This window comes from Hipposideros armiger, unplaced genomic scaffold (genome assembly GCF_001890085.2).
Source record: "Hipposideros armiger isolate ML-2016 unplaced genomic scaffold, ASM189008v1 scaffold_385, whole genome shotgun sequence".
NCBI classification, from domain to species: domain Eukaryota; kingdom Metazoa; phylum Chordata; class Mammalia; order Chiroptera; family Hipposideridae; genus Hipposideros; species Hipposideros armiger.
In genome coordinates, this window is record NW_017731735.1 from 921,409 (window position 1) to 939,224 (window position 17,816).

The following is a 17,816-nucleotide window of genomic DNA, read 5'->3' on the forward strand; positions in this document are numbered from 1 at the left end:
AGGCCGCCATGATGGCGGAGGAGCTGAAGAAGGAGCAGGACACCAGCGCCCACCTGGAGCGCATGAAGAAGAACATGGAGCAGACCATTAAGGACCTGCAGCACCGGCTGGACGAGGCTGAGCAGATCGCCCTCAAGGGTGGCAAGAAGCAGCTGCAGAAGCTGGAGGCCCGGGTGCGGGAGCTGGAGAACGAGCTGGAGGCCGAGCAGAAACGCAACGTGGAGTCTGTCAAGGGCATGAGGAAGAGTGAGCGTCGCATCAAGGAGCTCACCTACCAGGTGTGGGCCCTGCAGCTGCCCTGGGGCCGGGCCACCAGGAGTGGACGTGAAAGCACTTTCCTAGCCCCACCTCCTGGCCCCCACAGACCCTATGCAGAGCCGCTGTCCAGGAATGCCACCCGGCCCTCCTGGCACCTACTCCTTGAGAAGCTGTCTTCAGATTTTCTTTCACATTCTCCAGAGTCAGTGTGGCTTAAGTCCATGAATTTTTTTCTAGCAAATAGAGGAGAATCTACTTCTACTTCTTGAAAGCTCTTTTAACCAGGATTTCCCCCAGGTTTTTAAAAAACCTGAAGGTCTACCAGGAAGGCTTTAGAATAGTGCAAGGAATCTTTCTACTTTCTACTGGCCTGAGTGGGAGGGACATTGTGTGGCACTTTAGGGATAAAAGTTGGAGATGGGAAGAGGCTCGGATCTTCCATGCAACTTCTGGGACAACAGTAGAAGGCCTTAGAGAAAGAAGATCCCAGAATGTTCTAAGACCTCTGAGCTATGTGCATAGCTCAGAGCTTTTACCCTTGTCCTGATATTGTCACAGTGTGCCTAGAAATGAAAGACAGAGAAAGGGATATTAGTCCATTCAACAGCTGGATATGAGGCACAGAAAGACATACAGATGTAGAACTGCAGGTATATTGTGGGCATAAGTGGAAATATTTGCCTAACACATACAAGGATGTAGTGATAGGAAGGACCAAGTGACATTGGAGTCAGTGATCCTCATGTCCAAAATCTGGCCCAGTACAATATATTAGAATATTGGGTTATGATAGATTGGAATAATCTGGACTGTGATGATACCCCCTTCTTTCTGCATTCCTCATTATTCCTTTCTGATCACTTTAGAACTACTGGGCAAGAGCACCTGATAGGTGAGAGCTGGAACAGCCCCAATGTCACCGTATTATCAGATGAAGGAATTTTGTTTTGTTCTGAGCCCCTGGCCCCATTTCCAGCTTTAAGGCCACAGCCCTCACTGCTTTTTGGATCCTAAACTGAGGACTTTCCTTGGCCCTTTGACCTACAAGTAGCGTCAGAAATGGACTCTCCCCACCGCCCCTGTGACCTGGCCTATTGAAGGGAGAGGCAACTAAACCATAGGAAGAGTGGAATGGTGAGGGAGGGAAAGATGACAACACTTGTTCCTCTCCCAAAACTGACTTTTGCCCATCCATCCCCAGACGGAGGAGGATAAGAAGAACCTGCTGCGGCTACAGGACCTGGTAGACAAACTGCAGCTGAAGGTCAAGGCCTACAAGCGCCAGGCTGAGGAAGCAGTGAGTTCACGGTTTTCTCCACTCTTTCAACACACCTCCAATGTGTAAGAACCAATGAGTGTCCACCCCAGCATGGGGCCTGGACAAAGGGTTTGCTATTCACTTTAACTCTCAAACATTGGTTACACATGTCCCGTGTGCTCAGAGTTGTGTCAGACACTCTGATTTAACAAAAGCAATGTTTATTTGACCCAGGACCTGCTCACAAGCTGCTTATAATCCACATATCAATAAGCCCAAGAGAAGGCAGTGTAGCTGCTAATGCAGGTCAGGGGGCCAGACAGTGCTGGAGGCTGGAAGGTAGCAGTGGAATTGAGCATGGAAGGGTACCTGACCAGGCATAGCACAGTGAGGAAGACATCTGGGTGGGCAGAAAAATGTGGATGTGAGGTGTTGATGAGCATGCCTGTGCAGGAAGTCCCAAGTCAAGGAGCCTCTATCAGAGTCACAGTTGGACAGGTGCAGTGAAGCTGGATTTGAGCAGAGCCGGACCAGGCAGCATGGAATTCATCTTGGGCAGTGGGTGGCCATGAAGTGTTCTGAGCGCTGGACAAGTTTGAGGAGGGTGCCAAGCCAGGAGCAGAATGCCCTTGGCAAGGCTGTGGCAGGAACACAAGTGAGGGGTGAGAGCACTGAACCCAGCTCAGGGACAGGCAGTTAGTTCCCCAGGCTAGGAGGCTGAGAACCCTGGGCCCCCTCTCACCTCATCCTCCAATTTCCGTGACCCCCCACAGGAGGAGCAGGCCAACACCAACCTGTCCAAGTTCCGCAAGGTGCAGCACGAGCTAGATGAGGCAGAGGAGCGGGCGGACATCGCTGAGTCCCAGGTCAACAAGCTGCGGGCCAAGAGCCGCGACATCGGTGCCAAGGTGGGTCCCTTTTCCGGGCCTGGCTAGTCACCCCCACAGCAGCTCACCCTCCAACGTCAGTGCCCCTCTGAGTAGGCACTCCTCACGCTATGTTAGGATAGTCTTAAGGTTCCCATAGCACCCATACCTGAGAACCCCCTCCTCCTCAGAGCACCTCTACAGATTGGAACCTGTACAGACTGGAACCTCTACAGAAAGCCCAGTTATATGCCCCTAAACCACAAAGACCTCTAAATGGGACCCCAAGATCCCTGAGATCCAAACCCCTCCCTCTAAGAAGCTCTCCCTTAGGCCCCTGGAAACCCTAGAGATTCCTCCCCATACCTTTCCTCCCTCTTGCCAGCTGCCCCCTCACACCTTTTATTCTTCTCTCAGCAAAAAATGCACGACGAGGAGTGATGCTGCCATTGGGACCTTGCTCTTGCTAACTTATAATAAATATGAGTGCCAGACTCTGCCGGAGCCCCTGTGCTTTCTATTCTGAGCTCCTGGGAGGAGGGCGGCCCCACCCTGTCCGAGCTGTGGGAGCAAAGGTTTCCCACATCTATAGAGGAGGAAACTGAGGCCATGAGAAGTGAGGTGTCCTCTCCAAAGCGGCAGAGCCATGAGTCCCAGTTCTGCTTAGTCAACCAGACAAGGGACAAGATGGAAAATTTTCAAAAGTGGAGAAAACAAAGGCACCAGAAGGGTGAGCCAATTCTAGACAGTAGGAGACACAATTTTAGTGCCAAAGCTGAAGCCATCTTCCACCTATCCTACCTCCGAGACCACGAGGGTTAAACGTGTCCTGGGACATCCGTTTCTTCCAAAATGAATTTCCCACTGATGCCAGGAGAGACTCAGAGTTGGCTGGGGATGAAGATGCAGATAAGGAGGTTGGGACAGGTCCCATTGTGGTCAGAAGCCCCTTAAAAGTAACCCGTAAGGAGTCTCTTTCCCCATCATCCCCAGGGACAGTCAGCTGGGGCCCAGGGCAGTCTCCAGCCTCTGTGGGTCAGGGCCTTACCATGAGGGCAGCTCAGGACCTGGGGTCAGCAGATGCTAAATCCGAACTGATACTCAGTGTGGACCATGCCTGGGTAATGCTTATCTCATTTTGACCTCTCACACAGACACAGATGAGCACGGGTACACGGGCAAATACACACGGTAGATGGCACTTCTGCTCTCTCTGAACTTCCACCAGGGATAGTCTGGCCCAGGTCACATAGCTGCTCAGGGGACAGGGCTCGTCCTGACCCCTTTCTGCTCCAAGCAAATCCCTGCTTCCTGCTGGGCTTTATGGCCAGGCTCTCCTGACCACCTTCTCATCACCTCACCTGGTACCCCATCTCCTGGACTCCCCTGGCTAAGCCCCTGCTATCGCTCCTCTGAGGTCACCTCTGCCCCACCAAGATCGGTCACCAGTCTTGAGACTGGGCTGTGCATAAAGCCCTGAGAACTGTGAGCGGAGACCAGAGAAACACAAAAACATTGGTTCCAGCTCTGGTGAGGAGCCAGGACATGAAGCTAAGAGAACAGCAAGAGACAGGAGAAGTCAGGCCAAGAGAGATTCGTGGTTATCACCAAAGGGAGCAAAACTCCTCTACCAGAGTCTCAGGGTCAGGCAGGGCTTGGGGTCTGGGGCCTGCAACTGGAAAAAGTATCCCAGAGAAAGGAAGGCATTTCAGGACAGGAGCAAACAAGCATTAGAGAGAGGGGATAGCAAGTCAGCTTGGATAAGCTGGGCTCTGTAGGGCTGGTCAGGGCAGCCTGGCTGCACTGGACTGTCATGGTCCAGACAAGGCTAATTCTGGGCTGTGGCAGTACCTGCTCCACACTCCTCCTGAGCCAAGGTCTCCCAGAGCATTCTTTGTGGGGAGTCATGACTGTCCTTCACTAACCTGTGAGACCTCAAAGAGGGGCCCGCCTATCACCTCTGAACCCCTGGGGCCCAGCACAGGGTCTGCACACAACAGAAGATACTCAGGAAATGTTTGGTGGGTGCTGGCAAGCTGGAAAGGTAGACCTACTGGTGGAGGGAGCTCTAGATGAGGCAGGGCCATTTTTTCTGAGCTATGAGGGAATCTACAGTATGTAGAACACCGTTTGAGGTGTTAGGAGTCCTGAGTTCTAGTCCCAGCTCTGTCACAAATAAGAATGTCACTTCTTCTACCTGGGCCTGTTTTCTCTTATGTGGAATGAGTGCATTGGGCCAGCTGATATTTAAAGGCTCTTCCAGTGCCTGACTTTTGGGAACCTCTGCCCTCATCTGATGCCACAGGTTGACCTTTCCTCTACGGCCTGCAAGCCAAGTGCCCCCACACACACACCACCAGGGGGAGCTCTACACAAGCCCCAGGCAAGCCCCTTACTTCAAACCCACTAACAAACCTGCGTGCACAGGAGTTGCAGGTAGGTACTTGCTCACATCTGGAAGGCTGTGCCTTCTCAGACACAGAACTCCAGGTGCCTAGCCACCAGACACACTACAAAGTAGTCTTGCGCACAGAGAGCTGTGGCATGGAAGTTTTGAGTTGAAGGATGTCTAGTCCCCCACTTCCTCATTGCTCAGACTTGGTCTCAGAGAAGGGACCATGACCTACCAGCTCAAGGAAACATTTCCATGAATACTCCCATGGATTCCTGATATGCCTAATTTCTGGGGAAGAAAAAGACTGACCAGAAGAGTTCAAATCTTTTAATTTGAGAACAACCGGCCTCCTCCTGCCCGTCCGTCTTCCTTTCATGATACCCCTCCCCGGCTCAGCTTCATCAAGAGCCAGGTTCACAGACCAGTCTTCGTGATTTCTCAGGCCAGCTTCATCTCTATAAATCTGGGGTGGGAGACAGTGGGCTGGGGAGCTAGTGAATCCGAGAGAGATGTGTCTCCACTGTTCTCTTCGTCTGACTGTAGCCCTGGGGTCACTGCTGGTCCCCTAGGAAGATGGAGCCAGGCAGGGAAGGGCATGTCAGGCTGGGGCAGCTGGGGCAGCCGGCGGAAGGGCATCTCCTCTCCCAGAGCACAGGCACTCACCCTCGGTAGCCCTGGGCGCCATCTCAGTCCGGTAGATCTTGAAGGCATCATAGACAAAGACGGAAACCAAGATGATGCCAAAAACCTGTGGAGCAGGAACGGGAATGGCACCACAAAGGCCATCGGTATTAGGGAAAGGGAGGTGGGTGGTACGGGCAAGGTGTTGGCCAGAGCCCCAGGCACTGACTTGGACTTGGGGGGAGGTACAGGAAGTGGGCAGCCACCTGCCAGAGGTCCTTGGGGAGCTGGAGAGGTCGAGGGGGCTGGACTCACAAAAGCAGCAATGGCAGCTCCATCTCGGGAGGTCACAGCCGCAATGGAGACCACCAGGAAGATGATGATGGCGCTGACACAGCGAAGGAAGTCCTGGGGGTCAGGGTGAAAGGTCAAAGGGAAGTCAGAGGTCAGGGTCATCCCCCTGAAGTTTTCCAGGCTAGTCAGCACTTGGCCTTTCGGCCCTGAAACCCTGAGTGGAGATACCCCTGGGCACTATTATATAAATCACTTAGAAAGAAAGAGTGAGGGAGGGAGCTCACACTCTATCCAGGGAAGGGATGCAGGTGAATGCAGAACAACCAGGACAGGAGGTCAGGAGCTGGGGCGGCGTTGACCCAGTCTCAGCAGGTAAGGCCGAGGGCCACTGCTGCAGCTGAGGCTGGGGCTGGGGCTAGACCTTTGGTGAGTGGGAAAACAGATCCGAAGGATGTGCATCCCTGTTGTCAGTGACCCAGCAGCTGTGAATCAGTGTGGGTCAAAACAGTTTTTGAGTGCAGGGCACAACTTGGGATGAAGCCAAGCTAGGGTTGGGGGCCAGACCCCAACTGACCCAGGAAAAAAAGAGAGGCTGGGAGAGAAAAGGAATACTCTGAGTTCAGAGGAGAAGAAAGGGACCAGCATAGGGTGGGGGAGGCAGGGTCCCTCACCAGACAGGGCCAGTTCAGCCGATCGAAGCGCTGGTAGTACTGGGTGGCGTAGAGGAAGAGGAAGGCGAGTGTAATGAAGAACTCAAGCAGCGCAGCTGCCATGTAGGCGGAGATGGAAGCCGTGAAGCAGATGAAGATGATGAAGGTCAGGGCCTGCAGGACCGAGTATGTGGACTCGCCAGGAAGGGGACACAGGCATGGCCTGGCCCTGGCCTTCCCCTCGTGGGGAACTCCCCAGACTGGCCCCCGCCACCTATCTTTGGAGGTCTCCCCATTCCTGGTGGCAGGAGTCACATTCCAGGGCGTTTGCCCATGGAGAGCAGCCTCCAGCCTCCCACCTCTGCCAGCCCAGAAGGATTTGAGTCTTTTAATTTGGGGATGACCAGCTGCCCCTTGCCCTAGTGTCCTAGCAGCCTTAGAAGTTTGGTGTCCTTCTGGGGCACAGAGCACAGTGTGAATGCAGCCCCTGCAGCAGCCTGCACCCCAGGAGGCACCGTACCCCATAATCCTTTACCCACTCCAAGATGACTCAACTCATCTTACAAAGCCCAGAGCTTGTGGCTCCACAGCAAAAGACAAGGTTTAGAAGACAGATGCCTCATGGTGGATTCTGGGGGTCCTTTCAGCTCTAACACTGTAAGATAGCATATGTGCAAAAGATTTGCCTTGCTCAGTGACTAGGGGAAGATCCTTTCTTAAGAACAGGTGTTCATGGGGAGCAGACAACAGATACAGTGGGGCTGTAGGAAGTCTGCCCTTTTTGATAGTTAGACTTCTTGGACATGCCAAGAAGTGGCCATCTTAAAGCCTGGGAAGACAGGCCGGCATACCCTTGTCCCATCCTTGTGTCTTGCACTCCCTCAATGCCCCAGAAAGCTGTCCGGTCTAACTTCAATCCTTCCCGCCGCAATTGAAACCTGCTGTAACTGCCTCCAGATGCAGAGGCAGCAGGAAGGCAGGGAGGAGATGAGGGAGGGACAGCTGGGGGTAGGAGGGGTGTCCAGAAAGCCTAGGAAGGGGGATGGTGGGCGGGGCAGGGGAGCCAGGGCTAGGAGACATGGAGGCGCCAGGTTGGGGTGGCTGCTGTTACCAGCTCAGTTTCCAGCAGGATGCCTTTGAGGGAGGAGAGGAAGGTCTTGTCCACAGCGAAGCCCTGGAGCCCTGCAGCTGCCCCCTCTTCAGGGGGCCGGTCCCGGCGATCCAGAGCACTGAGCATCTCCTCGGGGCCCACTGGGCACAACCCTTCACTGCCACCAGCCCAGGAAGGGAAACAGGAAGACAAAAATCTGGCAGGATGGGGAAGCAGACAGGAGAAAGAAGGTACGGCAAGAAACCTGAAAGTGAAGCCTTCAGGCCTGCTGTGGGGTCCTAGGAGAAGGCGGCTGCCAGGGGAGGCCAGCTGCCCAGAGTGGCCCTGCTGGTGCCTGCACCGGCCCCCAGGAGGCACATGGGGAGGAGAGGGGAGGGGCTCGGGAGGAGTGGCCAACTCTCCCCTTAATTGGAGAAGGGAGGAGGGGGTAGAGGAGGAGGTCCATGGAGACTGGGAGGAGATGGGAGGGAAGCCAAGAAAGGGGCTGGAGTAGGAGTCCCCAAGAGCCTAATTCTAGAGAAGTTTGTGCCCCCCTCCTCCAACCTTAACCCTCTTCCTTGGCCCATCCTTTCTCCTTTTTCCTTTTAGGGAGGGTGGGAGCTGGAGCCGGCAGGGCAGCGTCCCCAGGATCCAGCTGTAGCAGCCAAGACGGAGGACAAAGGCAGATTGTTGGGGGGACAAGGGGGTGCTGTGTGCCTGCTGCGGTGCCTCAATGGGCCTCTGTCTCTCCAGCATGCCAGAAGGGTGGCCTGACCCCCACCCTGGTGTTCAGGGGTGGGCCAGGGAGCCAGAGAAGGGGAAGGATAAGAGGCCACAGCGGAAACTCTGGAAGGCAGAGGGAGAGGGCAGTAGGTGAGGGCTGACCTTGGGGAAGAGAAGGGACCAGGCTGGGGATCCCGTGGACGTTCAGGCACCAGGATGCCAAAGACAAATTAGGCCACTTTAAAATACAGATTATTTATTTGGATGAGTTTCTCCATGCTCAGTATCAGCCTATTCCTCAGAGTCACCCGTGTCAGAAGACTAGTAACTACACCAGGGTGTATGCAAAACAGACGCTCACTGAGTGTTTGATGAATGCGTGAATGAATGAATGAACGAACAAACGAACAAACAAATAAATGGAATGAGGGGCTCTGTTGGCAAGGGGTAAAATATCAAGAAAGTGCCTATGCTGTACCAGGGCAGCTGGGGCTGGAAGGAAAGGAAGAGGCAGAGTGGTGGTCTCCAGCAATGCGCAGAGCTTTGAAGAGCTTTCTGAGAGGAAATGCCAGGACACCAGCTTCCATCAGCCACAAGCAGCTGCTGCTCCCTTCACTTCACCCTGAATTTTCCATCCACTCCAAAAAGTGCAAAGTGCAGTTCCCCAAAAGTCCCCATCCTGTCCCACAATCCTGCTGCTCCAGGTGCTGCTTTGGAGGAGCTGAGCACTCGGGCGTCCTGGCTCACTGTGGCAGGTAGTTAGTTGTACACCCAGTTCCAGTGTTCTGACAGGGGACGAGCCATGGGTGGCATGACTAGGCCATCACTCGGGGCCGCACACACACACAAGCCAAGGAGACGCGGTAGAGCCTGCGTTCCAGGCAGTAGCCACCTTCGGTGCCCTGTTCTCCCGGGCACGGTCGCCGGTAGAAGACAGTCTGGTTGTGGTAGAGTAGCTCCGAATTGCCCAGGGGGTCCATGTGGGAGCCTGTCTGTAGGCTGACGCAGTGTGGACACAGGCAACGGGCGTGGTACAGGTCCTGGGGGAGCCGGTTCAAGTCCCTGTCCAACCTGTGGGGGTGGCACATGTCAGTCAGGCCCTGGAGGGGGAGGCTGGCTGGGCAGACGGGCCAGGCCAGAATCAAGGAGTGCCCAGGGTGGGTGGAAACGCCAGGGGAAGAAAATGGTGTTGTCGGGAAGCCTGGCTCCTTGCCCTAGCTCTGGCACTCACTTGCCTGGTGACTTTGAACAAGTCAACTGTGAGGGTCGGGATGGAAGCGTGGCTTTCCAACTGGTCCTGGAACCCTTAGGGAGGCAGGGGAAGGTTAGCAGTCTCTTGCCTCAGCCTCCACCAGACCAGCTCCATTTACATCTGATATACACGCTGGACTCTGGCATAAGGTTTGTCTTTGTAATTGTTATTACATTTTTAAGGTTTTATTATTACTATTATAAAAGTAAAACTGCTCTTACATTAAAAAGCATAAAGTGAAGACTAAGTCTGTCTCCCCACCAGTCCCGCTCCCCAGAGGGCGCCACTGTCAACCATTTCCTGCATGTCCTCCAGACACTGTCTGTGCATATAAGCACATCTAAGATTACATGGTGAGACTTATTTACTTATTCTGAAAGGATCTCATGGCCAAAAATAGACTTGAAAAGTAGGTGTTCCAAAAGTCTGGGACTCCAGAAACCTAGCAGGAAATAGCTGCTAGGTTGTAGGACCATTCTCCATGCAGACAAGCCCTTGCAAGCTGGGGCTCAACTAGCACAGAATATCGCAAAGTGGATTCCCTAATAAGTACCCTGCAAGAGAAAGGTCAGTGGCCAAATGAGTTTAATGGTTTCTTTTCTGTGGATTTCTTGCAGACTTTAATGTGCTGAGCACATTAAAGTGGTCAGGGCTGGAGCAGTCGTTCCCACACTTACTTAATCTTATCATTTTTTTCTGATTAGCAGCTTGTGGGATGACTATTACAAAGAACCCATTTTGGGGAAGACCAGTTGAGCGGTTATCAGGACTTCACAGCCTCCCAACGAGGGACCTGAACCCCAGCTGAGTCAGCCACCTGGCACCCAGCCTCCCCAAAGGGGCTCTCACCCATCACCTTTAGCCCAGGACCTGAGACCACTTCAAAGCCTGGTGACCTGAAGTCTCCACCCTGGATCTAGTCTCAATCAGAGCTGACCTCCTCCCTACTCACTGAACTTCTCCATCCATCCCCAAAGCCAAGGCTAAGCCAGAACTAGACTTACAGGGAGTGGAAACAGACACCCCATGAGGACAACACAGAAGGAGAAATATGTTTGGGACCCTAAAGTCCTAATTTTTAATATTTTGCTTCATTGCCTTTATTTCAGTGCTTCCTAATATTTTTCATATCGTGGCACAAATCAAGAATTATAATATTTGTGTAGCACACTGAGGGAGAGACAAAGACTGTTCATGATCCAAGGTAGGTAGCCTGGGGCTCCAGCCACCCAGCTGCTTCCTGAGTTGAGGGTTTCATTATCCTGGAATATTTATAACCCAGGGCAGAGCATTTGGTATTGGGATGCTTCGTGCCTGTATCATACCATGATTTCCTGATATTCTAGTTAGAAAAGCATGGTCATTGTGGGAATGAAGGAGAAGGGAGAGGAGGAGGAGGAGAAAAAGAGAGAACCAACATTTTATGTACTAAGTACAGATTTTACATACATTATTTCATATGATCTGCACATTAGCCTATGCGATATTATCTCATTTCACAGATAAAAAATAACATGAGCTTTGAACCCTTCAGTAATTGGCTCAAGGTCACCCAATAAGAGTCAAAACTAGGACCCAAACTAGGCCTTGTCTAACACCCAAACCTTTATGACCACTCTGAGGTAAAAAGGGGTGGGCAGGCTGAAACTGGGTAGAACTAACTCCCTTGACCCCTTACACACAACCCTGCCTCGCACACATGCAGGCATTCGGGAAGGGACAGCAGACTTACTCATATCTCCAGGGGGAGATGGACCTGCTGTTGAGGGGTCCATCTTCGCTGGCCTTGCAGGACTCTGGGTGATGGGTGAAGCTAGTGGTCTCTGGGGGAGGCATGAACACAGTATTCCACTTCAGCCACTCCTCCGTGGGGTCCTGGACTTTGCTGGAGCAGCAGTTGGGCCAGTGGGTGCAGTCCTTCTGATGCCGCAGACTTAGGGTGTGGGTTCCCATGACTATTGCTAAGAAGGCAACCACCTATAAGAAAAGACCAGTGAGAGAAGTGCTCCTATCTAGTCTGAGTGCTGTTCCCTGAGATCCTGGTTTCTAGCTCCATCTGACCCTCAGCCCCAAACCTGGGAGCCCAGCCTCCCTTCACCCCCAGCAACATCTCTGCCTCTTTCCTGCTCAGCACTGTCCCAGCCAGGCCTCTGTACACTCACCTGGTACATGCCGGACGCCAGATGCTGCTCGCTCAGCCGAGGTGCTGTACAGGCTGACAGACAGGGTCCTGTAGAAGTAGGCTGGCTGGAGCAGTTTAGGAGTCCTGGTTTTATTTTCAGCAAACCTGTTTTGTTTATTCAAATTTATTTCCACTACCTTTTGGAGGGAGTGACCTGAGATTAAAAAACAAAACAAAACCAAAGAAAACCTGACTGTGTTTCCAAAAGCTGCTTAAAATGCCATTCTCATGGAAGTTGTGATAAACATGTTTGTAAACCTGGAAGCCTATTGGGTAAACTTGGTTCTTTGCATGTCTCTAGGCACAGGATCAAAGCAATAGTATTCTGCTACTCTGAGCCTTTGAGAACTGGCATTATGGGAAGCTCCCTGGTTGGCTTGGTACCCAAAATTAGGGAACTTTATTTGGCCTCCCTTCAAAGGGCCTCATCATCTCTGCGGTTCCCACCCAGGGTCTTGTCTCCACCATTACGTTTCTTCTCGGAAGTACTCCTGATCACCCCCACTTTAGGGAACATATCTGCTCCATCTCCTGTTCTATCTCTTCTACTCTCTGACCCCTTCCTCATCTTCAATGACCCCAATTTCTATGACCCCCCCATCATCTATGACTCTCCCCATTGTCCATTACGCACTCCCTAATTTCCACTGGCCCTCTCCAGTGGCCACTCAAACTCCCATCCCCGCCCTTTCTCTAACTTCCTCTGGGTTCTCCCTGATCCCACAGAACTGCCAGAAAGGCCCCTACCCCGTCAGTTTGGTGGCTGGATGTGCAAGGTCTGGTGAAGGAGCTGCGGGTGACTGTTCCCATTGCATAAATGAGAAGGTAAAGCCAGCAAAAGGAGGGGCCTGGTAATAGCCTCACCTAAGACCCAACAGGAGATCCCAGTTCCGGGGACCAGCCTGCCCCCACCCTCACTCACAAGTCAGTGGGGACAAGGTCATGGCAGGGGTAGCTGCAGCTCTGAAGCCATGAGGTGAGCCTTCCCAATCTCAGTGTCCCCAGATGCATGGGCCACCTTCAGCTGGGTGTGTGGGGGGAAGTATGTGTGCTTCACTGAGGCTCAAGCTGGGCCTGACCCCGAAGACACAGGGGCCACCCCACCTGAAAGTCACCATGCTGAGAGCAGGCTAGAGTTTACTCCCCTCCAGGACTTTCTCTTCATTCTTGCCCATCGACGCACCCCCCCATTGCCCACACCCACAACACCCCTACACTAACACACACCGTACACTAACATTGTCTCTAGAATAAGGTTTCCTGATTTGCATGTGCTTTCCCTTAGAAAATACTCCTCTGGTAACCAAGGACTCCGGAACTAAACAAAGGAAACCAGAAATAACCAAGTGCAGAGTGAGGAGGAATCCCTCAAACGCTTTAGGGCAAAGCAGTCCCAAAACAGAGGCATGATGAGGTCAAGGGACATTCTAGAAGACTGAGAGAAGCTGCTCTGGTGAGGGCCCTAGATCTGGGGTAGAGCAGGGCTTAAGGGGAACAAGTGGTGGCTGGGAGAGCAGGGGCACTTAGGAAGAGCACTGAGGCAGGAGTCCATCACCCTGCTCCCATGCCCCACTCTCTGCCCCTGTGCTCCCAGACATTCTCACTTCCACATTCCACTGGCCTCAGCTTCTGTGCATCAGCTCATTTTACCTTTCAATAAAACCACGAGTGGAAACTATTATCCTTGTTATCTCATATTAAGATGAAGAAACTGAGACCCAAAGAAATTTAGTAACATCCCAAAGGTCACATAGTTAGGAAGGGGCAGAGCTGGTTTTCCACTCCAGCCCTGACCAACTCCAAAGCTAAGTTCCTGGCATGGAGGTGCCACACTGTGCTGACTGATCCCTGTTTGGCAAACGGAAGGGAAGTCCCCACAGTGTTTTCCTCCTCACGTGGGCTTGGGTGGGGACAACTGAACCTGCCTGAGGCCACAGGGCATTCCTGCCCACTTAGCATTCATTCCTGTTGGCTGGGACCCACTGCTCCCACTTCTTATTCCCCAGCCTTTGGTCTGGCCCGTGGCCCCCAGGGTGGTTATTGGTATTCCTGAGCAAACTCCAAGCCTAGGAAAGGTTTTGAGGGGCAGTGCTCTTCCAGAAGAACTAGATCCCTGTGGGTCTAGACCAAACCAATCAGAGCCTCAGAGCCTGGCCTTGGCCCAGATCTCCTGATCTTGCCCCCACCCCATCCCCATCCAGGAGGAGGGTGCTTGAAGGATCTGGAAGCGATCCTATCTACCTGTTTTACTTGCTGATGCTGCAAAGGACCCATATTGACCTTCAGGAGAGGCCTTTGCAGTGACCCTTGTCTGTACCAGGACCTCCTCTGAGGAAACTCCTGAAAGGCAGAAGGAGGGCCCCTCCAAGCACAGTGTCCCCCAGTGATGACCAGGCCTGACAGAACCTGTGCTCTGAGCCACATGCCCCCACTCCACTCTGGCTTGCTCAGCCTGTGCCCTTGTCTCAGTAGCATCTCAGTGGGACTCCTTAGAGTGACTGTCTGTCATGAGAAACATTTTCCAGAGGGTTCTCCTCCTGGGTGACTAGATTTGGAATCCCTGAGTCACTTCAGCTTCCAGGGAATCCATGGAGGTGTGAGGAAATGGGGGTGGCAATGGGGAGAATGCTGGAGGTGGGAGCAAAGGAAAGTTTGCCCAGCACTTAACATCAAGGGTGCCTCCCAATGTGTCTTCACCTGCCAGGGCCTGACCTGGAAGCCAGAGGGGACCTGCTGGGAGTCCCACCCCTGTACCCCTGGGAAGAGAGATCACATCTAACAGGAAAGGGAAGGGATGATGTGACGGAATACACCCTCACCCTTGCCCAAGAAAGACTCTTGGGTCTTGGAGAAAGCTAGACTATGGCTGCCCTGCCCTTTCTCAGGAAGACATTCAAATTCTCACCACTGCCTTGAAGTCCTGACCCTGCCTCTGATCAGCCCTTGACCTTGGGCCCTCTCTGGTTCTTTTTCCTTATTTGTAGAAGTGTGTATGTGTTGGCGTGGAGAGGGAGGTTAACCTGGATGGCTACAAAAGCACCAACCAGCTTAGCTGCTCTGGACCTCAGCTCCCTGAAATAGTGCTAAAACCACAGGATTCAGCAGAGTTTACTAAAGCTCACCTGCACTCACCTGATGTGAGGTGGGGGCACTGGTGGTTAAAATGCCTCTGCCTCTGCTGGTAAGTAGATGATATCCTCAGCCCTGGGGCACCCCTATCACAGCCTCCCTGTGATCCTGCAACTGAAGGCCTGCTCAGGGGCCTCCAGAACACCACTCTGTGTCCTGATTGGTAGGTGATGCTGGTTGCTAATTATTTGTGGTGTCATCTTTAGTTACAAAGATTCTTAGGCTCAGGAGCCTACCTTCAAAGAGAGCCCAGTCTGGCCTGGGAGACAACATGGAGAATCAGAATGCACAGGACAAGAAGCCCCGCAACTCCCTCCCCAACCCAGGGCTGGTGTCTTCCCCACAGACGTCCCGTGGCTTACTCAGCTTTGTCCTACAGTCATGGCTGTCCCTGTTCATACATCTAGTTGCCAAATATTTATTGAGCACCTACTATACTCCAGGCACTCTTCCAAATGCTAGGAATGCAGAGGACAAGCCAGATAAGGTCCCTGCCTCATGAAGCTTCTATCTTAGGGGACAGATGATAAAGAAAGAAATGAGATAATTTCTGATAATAATAAGTGCTATGAAGAAAATGCAACAGTGTTATGAGATAGGGAGTTGTGGGGGGAGGGGAGCTGCTTTAACTTAGAAAACCTTTCTGAGGAGTCAGAATTTGACATAATGATGGAAAGGGTCTAGGGGATGAGTGATCCAGGCAGTGGGAGCCAGACATGCAAAGTCCTAGAGGTGGGAAAGAACTGGGCATATTTGAGGAACAAAAAAGACAGTGTGGATGGAAAACAAAGGATGAGGGGAAGACTGGGATGCGATGAGGTGGAAGAGGTGGTCAGAGACCAGATCACATAGGGTCCCATCCCACAGGCTGTGGTGAAGCATTTGGATTTTATTTCAAGGTCCGTGGGGAGGCATTGACTGGATTCAGGCAATATCAACTTGATGTGAGTTTCCCAAGGATGAGTACAGTGTCCTTGATATTATGCCACCCCCCAGGGCTGGCATCAAAGAACAATAATAGTTGCTTTTATGCAACATTTACACACCATGGGCAGGACTGTTCTCAGGATTCTTTTAATCCTCACAACAAGCTAATGCTATCAGTTCCATTATTATCCCACTTTACCGACAGTAAACCAGAGGCTTCAAGAGGCCATGTAGCTTGCCACTGTCACCAGCTAGTGTTGGAACCAGGATTAGAACCCAGGCAATCTGGATGCTGAGGGGTTCAAAAAGGAGGAGAACTGGAAGAACCTGAGAAGTTTTGAGTAGCAGGGGAAACAAGAATAGGTCAAGGAAGTCATGGGAAGGGGATGAGGAAGAGACCAGCTGGTTTGCCCTGCTGGGAAGGGGAGAGAAGACTGGGACCCAGGAAGCCAGATGGAGAGATTCCTTCCTTTTTTACTCCTGAATATAGCAAAGGCAAGCCACAAAGCTGAGGGCCTGGCTGCCTGAGGCATCACCCACCCTCCTCCCAAGGTCTTAGCTGCTCCCCTAACCTGGGCTTTCTCCAACCTTACCTGGAGCCCACAGCTCTCCCTGAACAAGTTAGAATCACCTTAAACTTCTGCAAAGGAGAGGGCAGGGATGAGGCATAATGACAGAGAAAGGGCTCCTCCTGGCCTCAGAAAAAAAATAAAAACCCTTTCAGCTTTCATGAAACCACAAATCGTGGGGGGAGCCAAGGTGAAGAGGAAAAGTGGAGGGATATCAGTGTACCGGGCACTTTACACATATTCGCTCTTCACCAAAGTCACTGTTACATATGAGGAACTGAGACTCTGAGATGTTATATAACTTGACCAAGGTGACACAGCTAATAAACCAGGATTCACTCCAGAGTCTGTCTGCATTCAGTACCTAGGCACTCCAGAAGCGGTAGTACTTTCTCATAGGTTTGCACTCTGCTGCCCTCACCTACATTTCCCCAGGCACTGAGCCTCATTACCCACTTCCCAAACAACCCTTTTGCCTGGTCCTAGAGCTTCCTTCCTGCTCAGCCTTTTCTAGCCTCCATCTATTTCCCCTGTGCCAGTCAGAGCGTTCATCTTTGGGAACTGGGTTTCCTGATCACCTTCTTTGTGGGCCCCAAATTTGCCTTGGCAGTCCCTTGGGCAGAGATCATACAGTCACTCCCCTGAGTGTCTGTGTTCCAGGCAGCCAGCCTCTCCCCCCCCCCCACCCCCCAGGGCTGGGGTCTGTTGGAAGTTGGACCAGGCTAAGGCTGGGATGGGGGAGCTCTTCCTTCAGATGCATTTGGAAATTTTAAAGTTCCTCTACCATCCTAAGGGAGTCTGAGTCTGTTCAGGATTCCCAGCCCCATTCCCAGGTCTGCACTCCATCTCTGAGCCAAGGCCCAGAACCAATATTGTCCATCCCCACGTTTACCCCAGAATCTCTCCCTTATCCACCTGTAGATTCCACTCCTCCCCTCTACACAGGGTTCTTCATAGGTGTCCAAGCAATAGGGAAGGAAAGGAGCCAGAGGAGGTATTCTCCCCTCCTCCCTTCCTCCCCTCCTGGGAAATGCCTGGAGGCCTGGGCCTGTGGAATATGGAGAGGGGAGCATCTATCTGTCCCAGGCCTCAGGTCCACAAAGGGCCTTAAATTAGACTTATGATGTCATTGCCAAATGAAGTTATACATAGAGTCTATTTTTGTGTGTTTTATGGACAAAAGGGGGGTATGTACAAGTTCAGTGATGGAAAATAACCTCACAGGGCGATCTGATCATAGATTCCTAACAGGGCGGGTCATGGTGGGTAGTCACAACCCAGGCATATAACTTCTTTAGTAAAAGGTTTATCTTTGCCTTATGCAAGCCCTGTCCATTGTTCTTGTGCATCTAAGTTAACATACCTTTGAAACACCAGAAGTAATCATCTTTTCCAGAACCCTTGAAGGCATAAGCACCCTCAAGGGAGCATATAATCCTGTTAACTATCCTATGTATCTTCTTTTCTTCTACCTTCATGTAACCTGCCTTAACTTCTCTCCTTGTACAAAAGAAATTGCAGGGCCACCAGAGTGGTGCATTGGTTAGGAGTTGGCTTGGGACGCCAGCTCTGAGCAGCAGGACCCCGGTTCGGATCCCACAT

The 17,816-nt window shown here is 52.2% G+C and overlaps 3 protein-coding genes across 6 annotated transcripts in view; 1 reads left to right on the forward strand and 2 right to left on the reverse strand.

Moving 5' to 3' along the window:
* The window catches only part of LOC109393614 (myosin-6-like), a 33,638-nt gene extending 30,757 nt beyond the window's left edge, over nt 1–2,881 (forward strand). The window contains exons 34-37 of the mRNA XM_019663023.1: nt 3–278; nt 1,460–1,555; nt 2,290–2,424; nt 2,800–2,881. Coding sequence (XP_019518568.1) covers nt 3–278; nt 1,460–1,555; nt 2,290–2,424; nt 2,800–2,823 — 531 coding nt within the window. The 3' untranslated portion in view covers nt 2,824–2,881. The remainder of the gene's footprint in view (nt 1–2; nt 279–1,459; nt 1,556–2,289; nt 2,425–2,799) is intronic.
* Nucleotides 2,882–5,088: 2,207 nt separating this feature from the next.
* CMTM5 (CKLF like MARVEL transmembrane domain containing 5) lies at nt 5,089–7,914 on the reverse strand. Of its 3 annotated transcripts, XM_019663038.1 has the most exons (5): nt 7,454–7,838; nt 6,364–6,516; nt 5,714–5,806; nt 5,441–5,525; nt 5,089–5,342 (listed from the first exon to the last, which is right to left on the reverse strand). In XM_019663038.1, exons 1-5 carry the CDS (start codon nt 7,577–7,579, stop codon nt 5,329–5,331), a joined length of 471 nt encoding a protein of 156 aa, XP_019518583.1. In that variant the 5' UTR covers nt 7,580–7,838; the 3' UTR covers nt 5,089–5,328. The 3 variants fall into 3 exon arrangements, with proteins under 3 accessions (XP_019518583.1, XP_019518585.1, XP_019518584.1); XM_019663040.1 differs by lacking the exon at nt 6,364–6,516 and having other exon boundaries at nt 7,454–7,858; XM_019663039.1 differs by lacking the exon at nt 5,089–5,342 and having other exon boundaries at nt 5,442–5,525; nt 5,665–5,806; nt 7,454–7,914.
* A 544-nt stretch (nt 7,915–8,458) lies between these two features.
* On the reverse strand, nt 8,459–17,796 carry IL25 (interleukin 25). 2 transcript variants are annotated; one of them, XM_019663046.1, is made up of 4 exons: nt 17,578–17,796; nt 11,570–11,694; nt 11,140–11,384; nt 8,459–9,226 (listed from the first exon to the last, which is right to left on the reverse strand). In XM_019663046.1, the coding sequence occupies exons 1-4, from the start codon at nt 17,690–17,692 to the stop codon at nt 8,971–8,973; spliced, it is 741 nt and encodes a 246-aa protein (XP_019518591.1). In that variant the 5' UTR covers nt 17,693–17,796; the 3' UTR covers nt 8,459–8,970. The 2 variants fall into 2 exon arrangements, with proteins under 2 accessions (XP_019518591.1, XP_019518592.1); XM_019663047.1 differs by lacking the exon at nt 17,578–17,796 and having other exon boundaries at nt 11,570–11,726.
* Nucleotides 17,797–17,816: the final 20 nt, after the last annotated feature.

What these genes read in the sequence shown, in the direction of transcription:
- CMTM5 (XM_019663038.1), bottom strand. Translation starts at nt 7,579, where the DNA reads ATGCTCAGTGCTCTGGATCGCCGGGACCGGCCCCCTGAAGAGGGGGCA. An exon ending in TCCTGCTGGAAACTGAGCTG is followed by an intron (nt 6,517 to 7,453) that starts GTAACAGCAGCC and finishes TCGGTCCTGCAG; the next exon opens with GCCCTGACCTTCATCATCTT. An exon ending in GAGCTGCCATTGCTGCTTTT is followed by an intron (nt 5,526 to 5,713) that starts GTGAGTCCAGCC and finishes CCTGCTCCACAG; the next exon opens with GTTTTTGGCATCATCTTGGT.
- IL25 (XM_019663046.1), bottom strand. Translation starts at nt 17,692, where the DNA reads ATGAAGGTAGAAGAAAAGAAGATACATAGGATAGTTAACAGGATTATA. An exon ending in TGGCGTCCGGCATGTACCAG is followed by an intron (nt 11,385 to 11,569) that starts GTGAGTGTACAG and finishes CTTTTCTTATAG; the next exon opens with GTGGTTGCCTTCTTAGCAAT. An exon ending in ATCTCCCCCTGGAGATATGA is followed by an intron (nt 9,227 to 11,139) that starts GTAAGTCTGCTG and finishes CCACCCCCACAG; the next exon opens with GTTGGACAGGGACTTGAACC.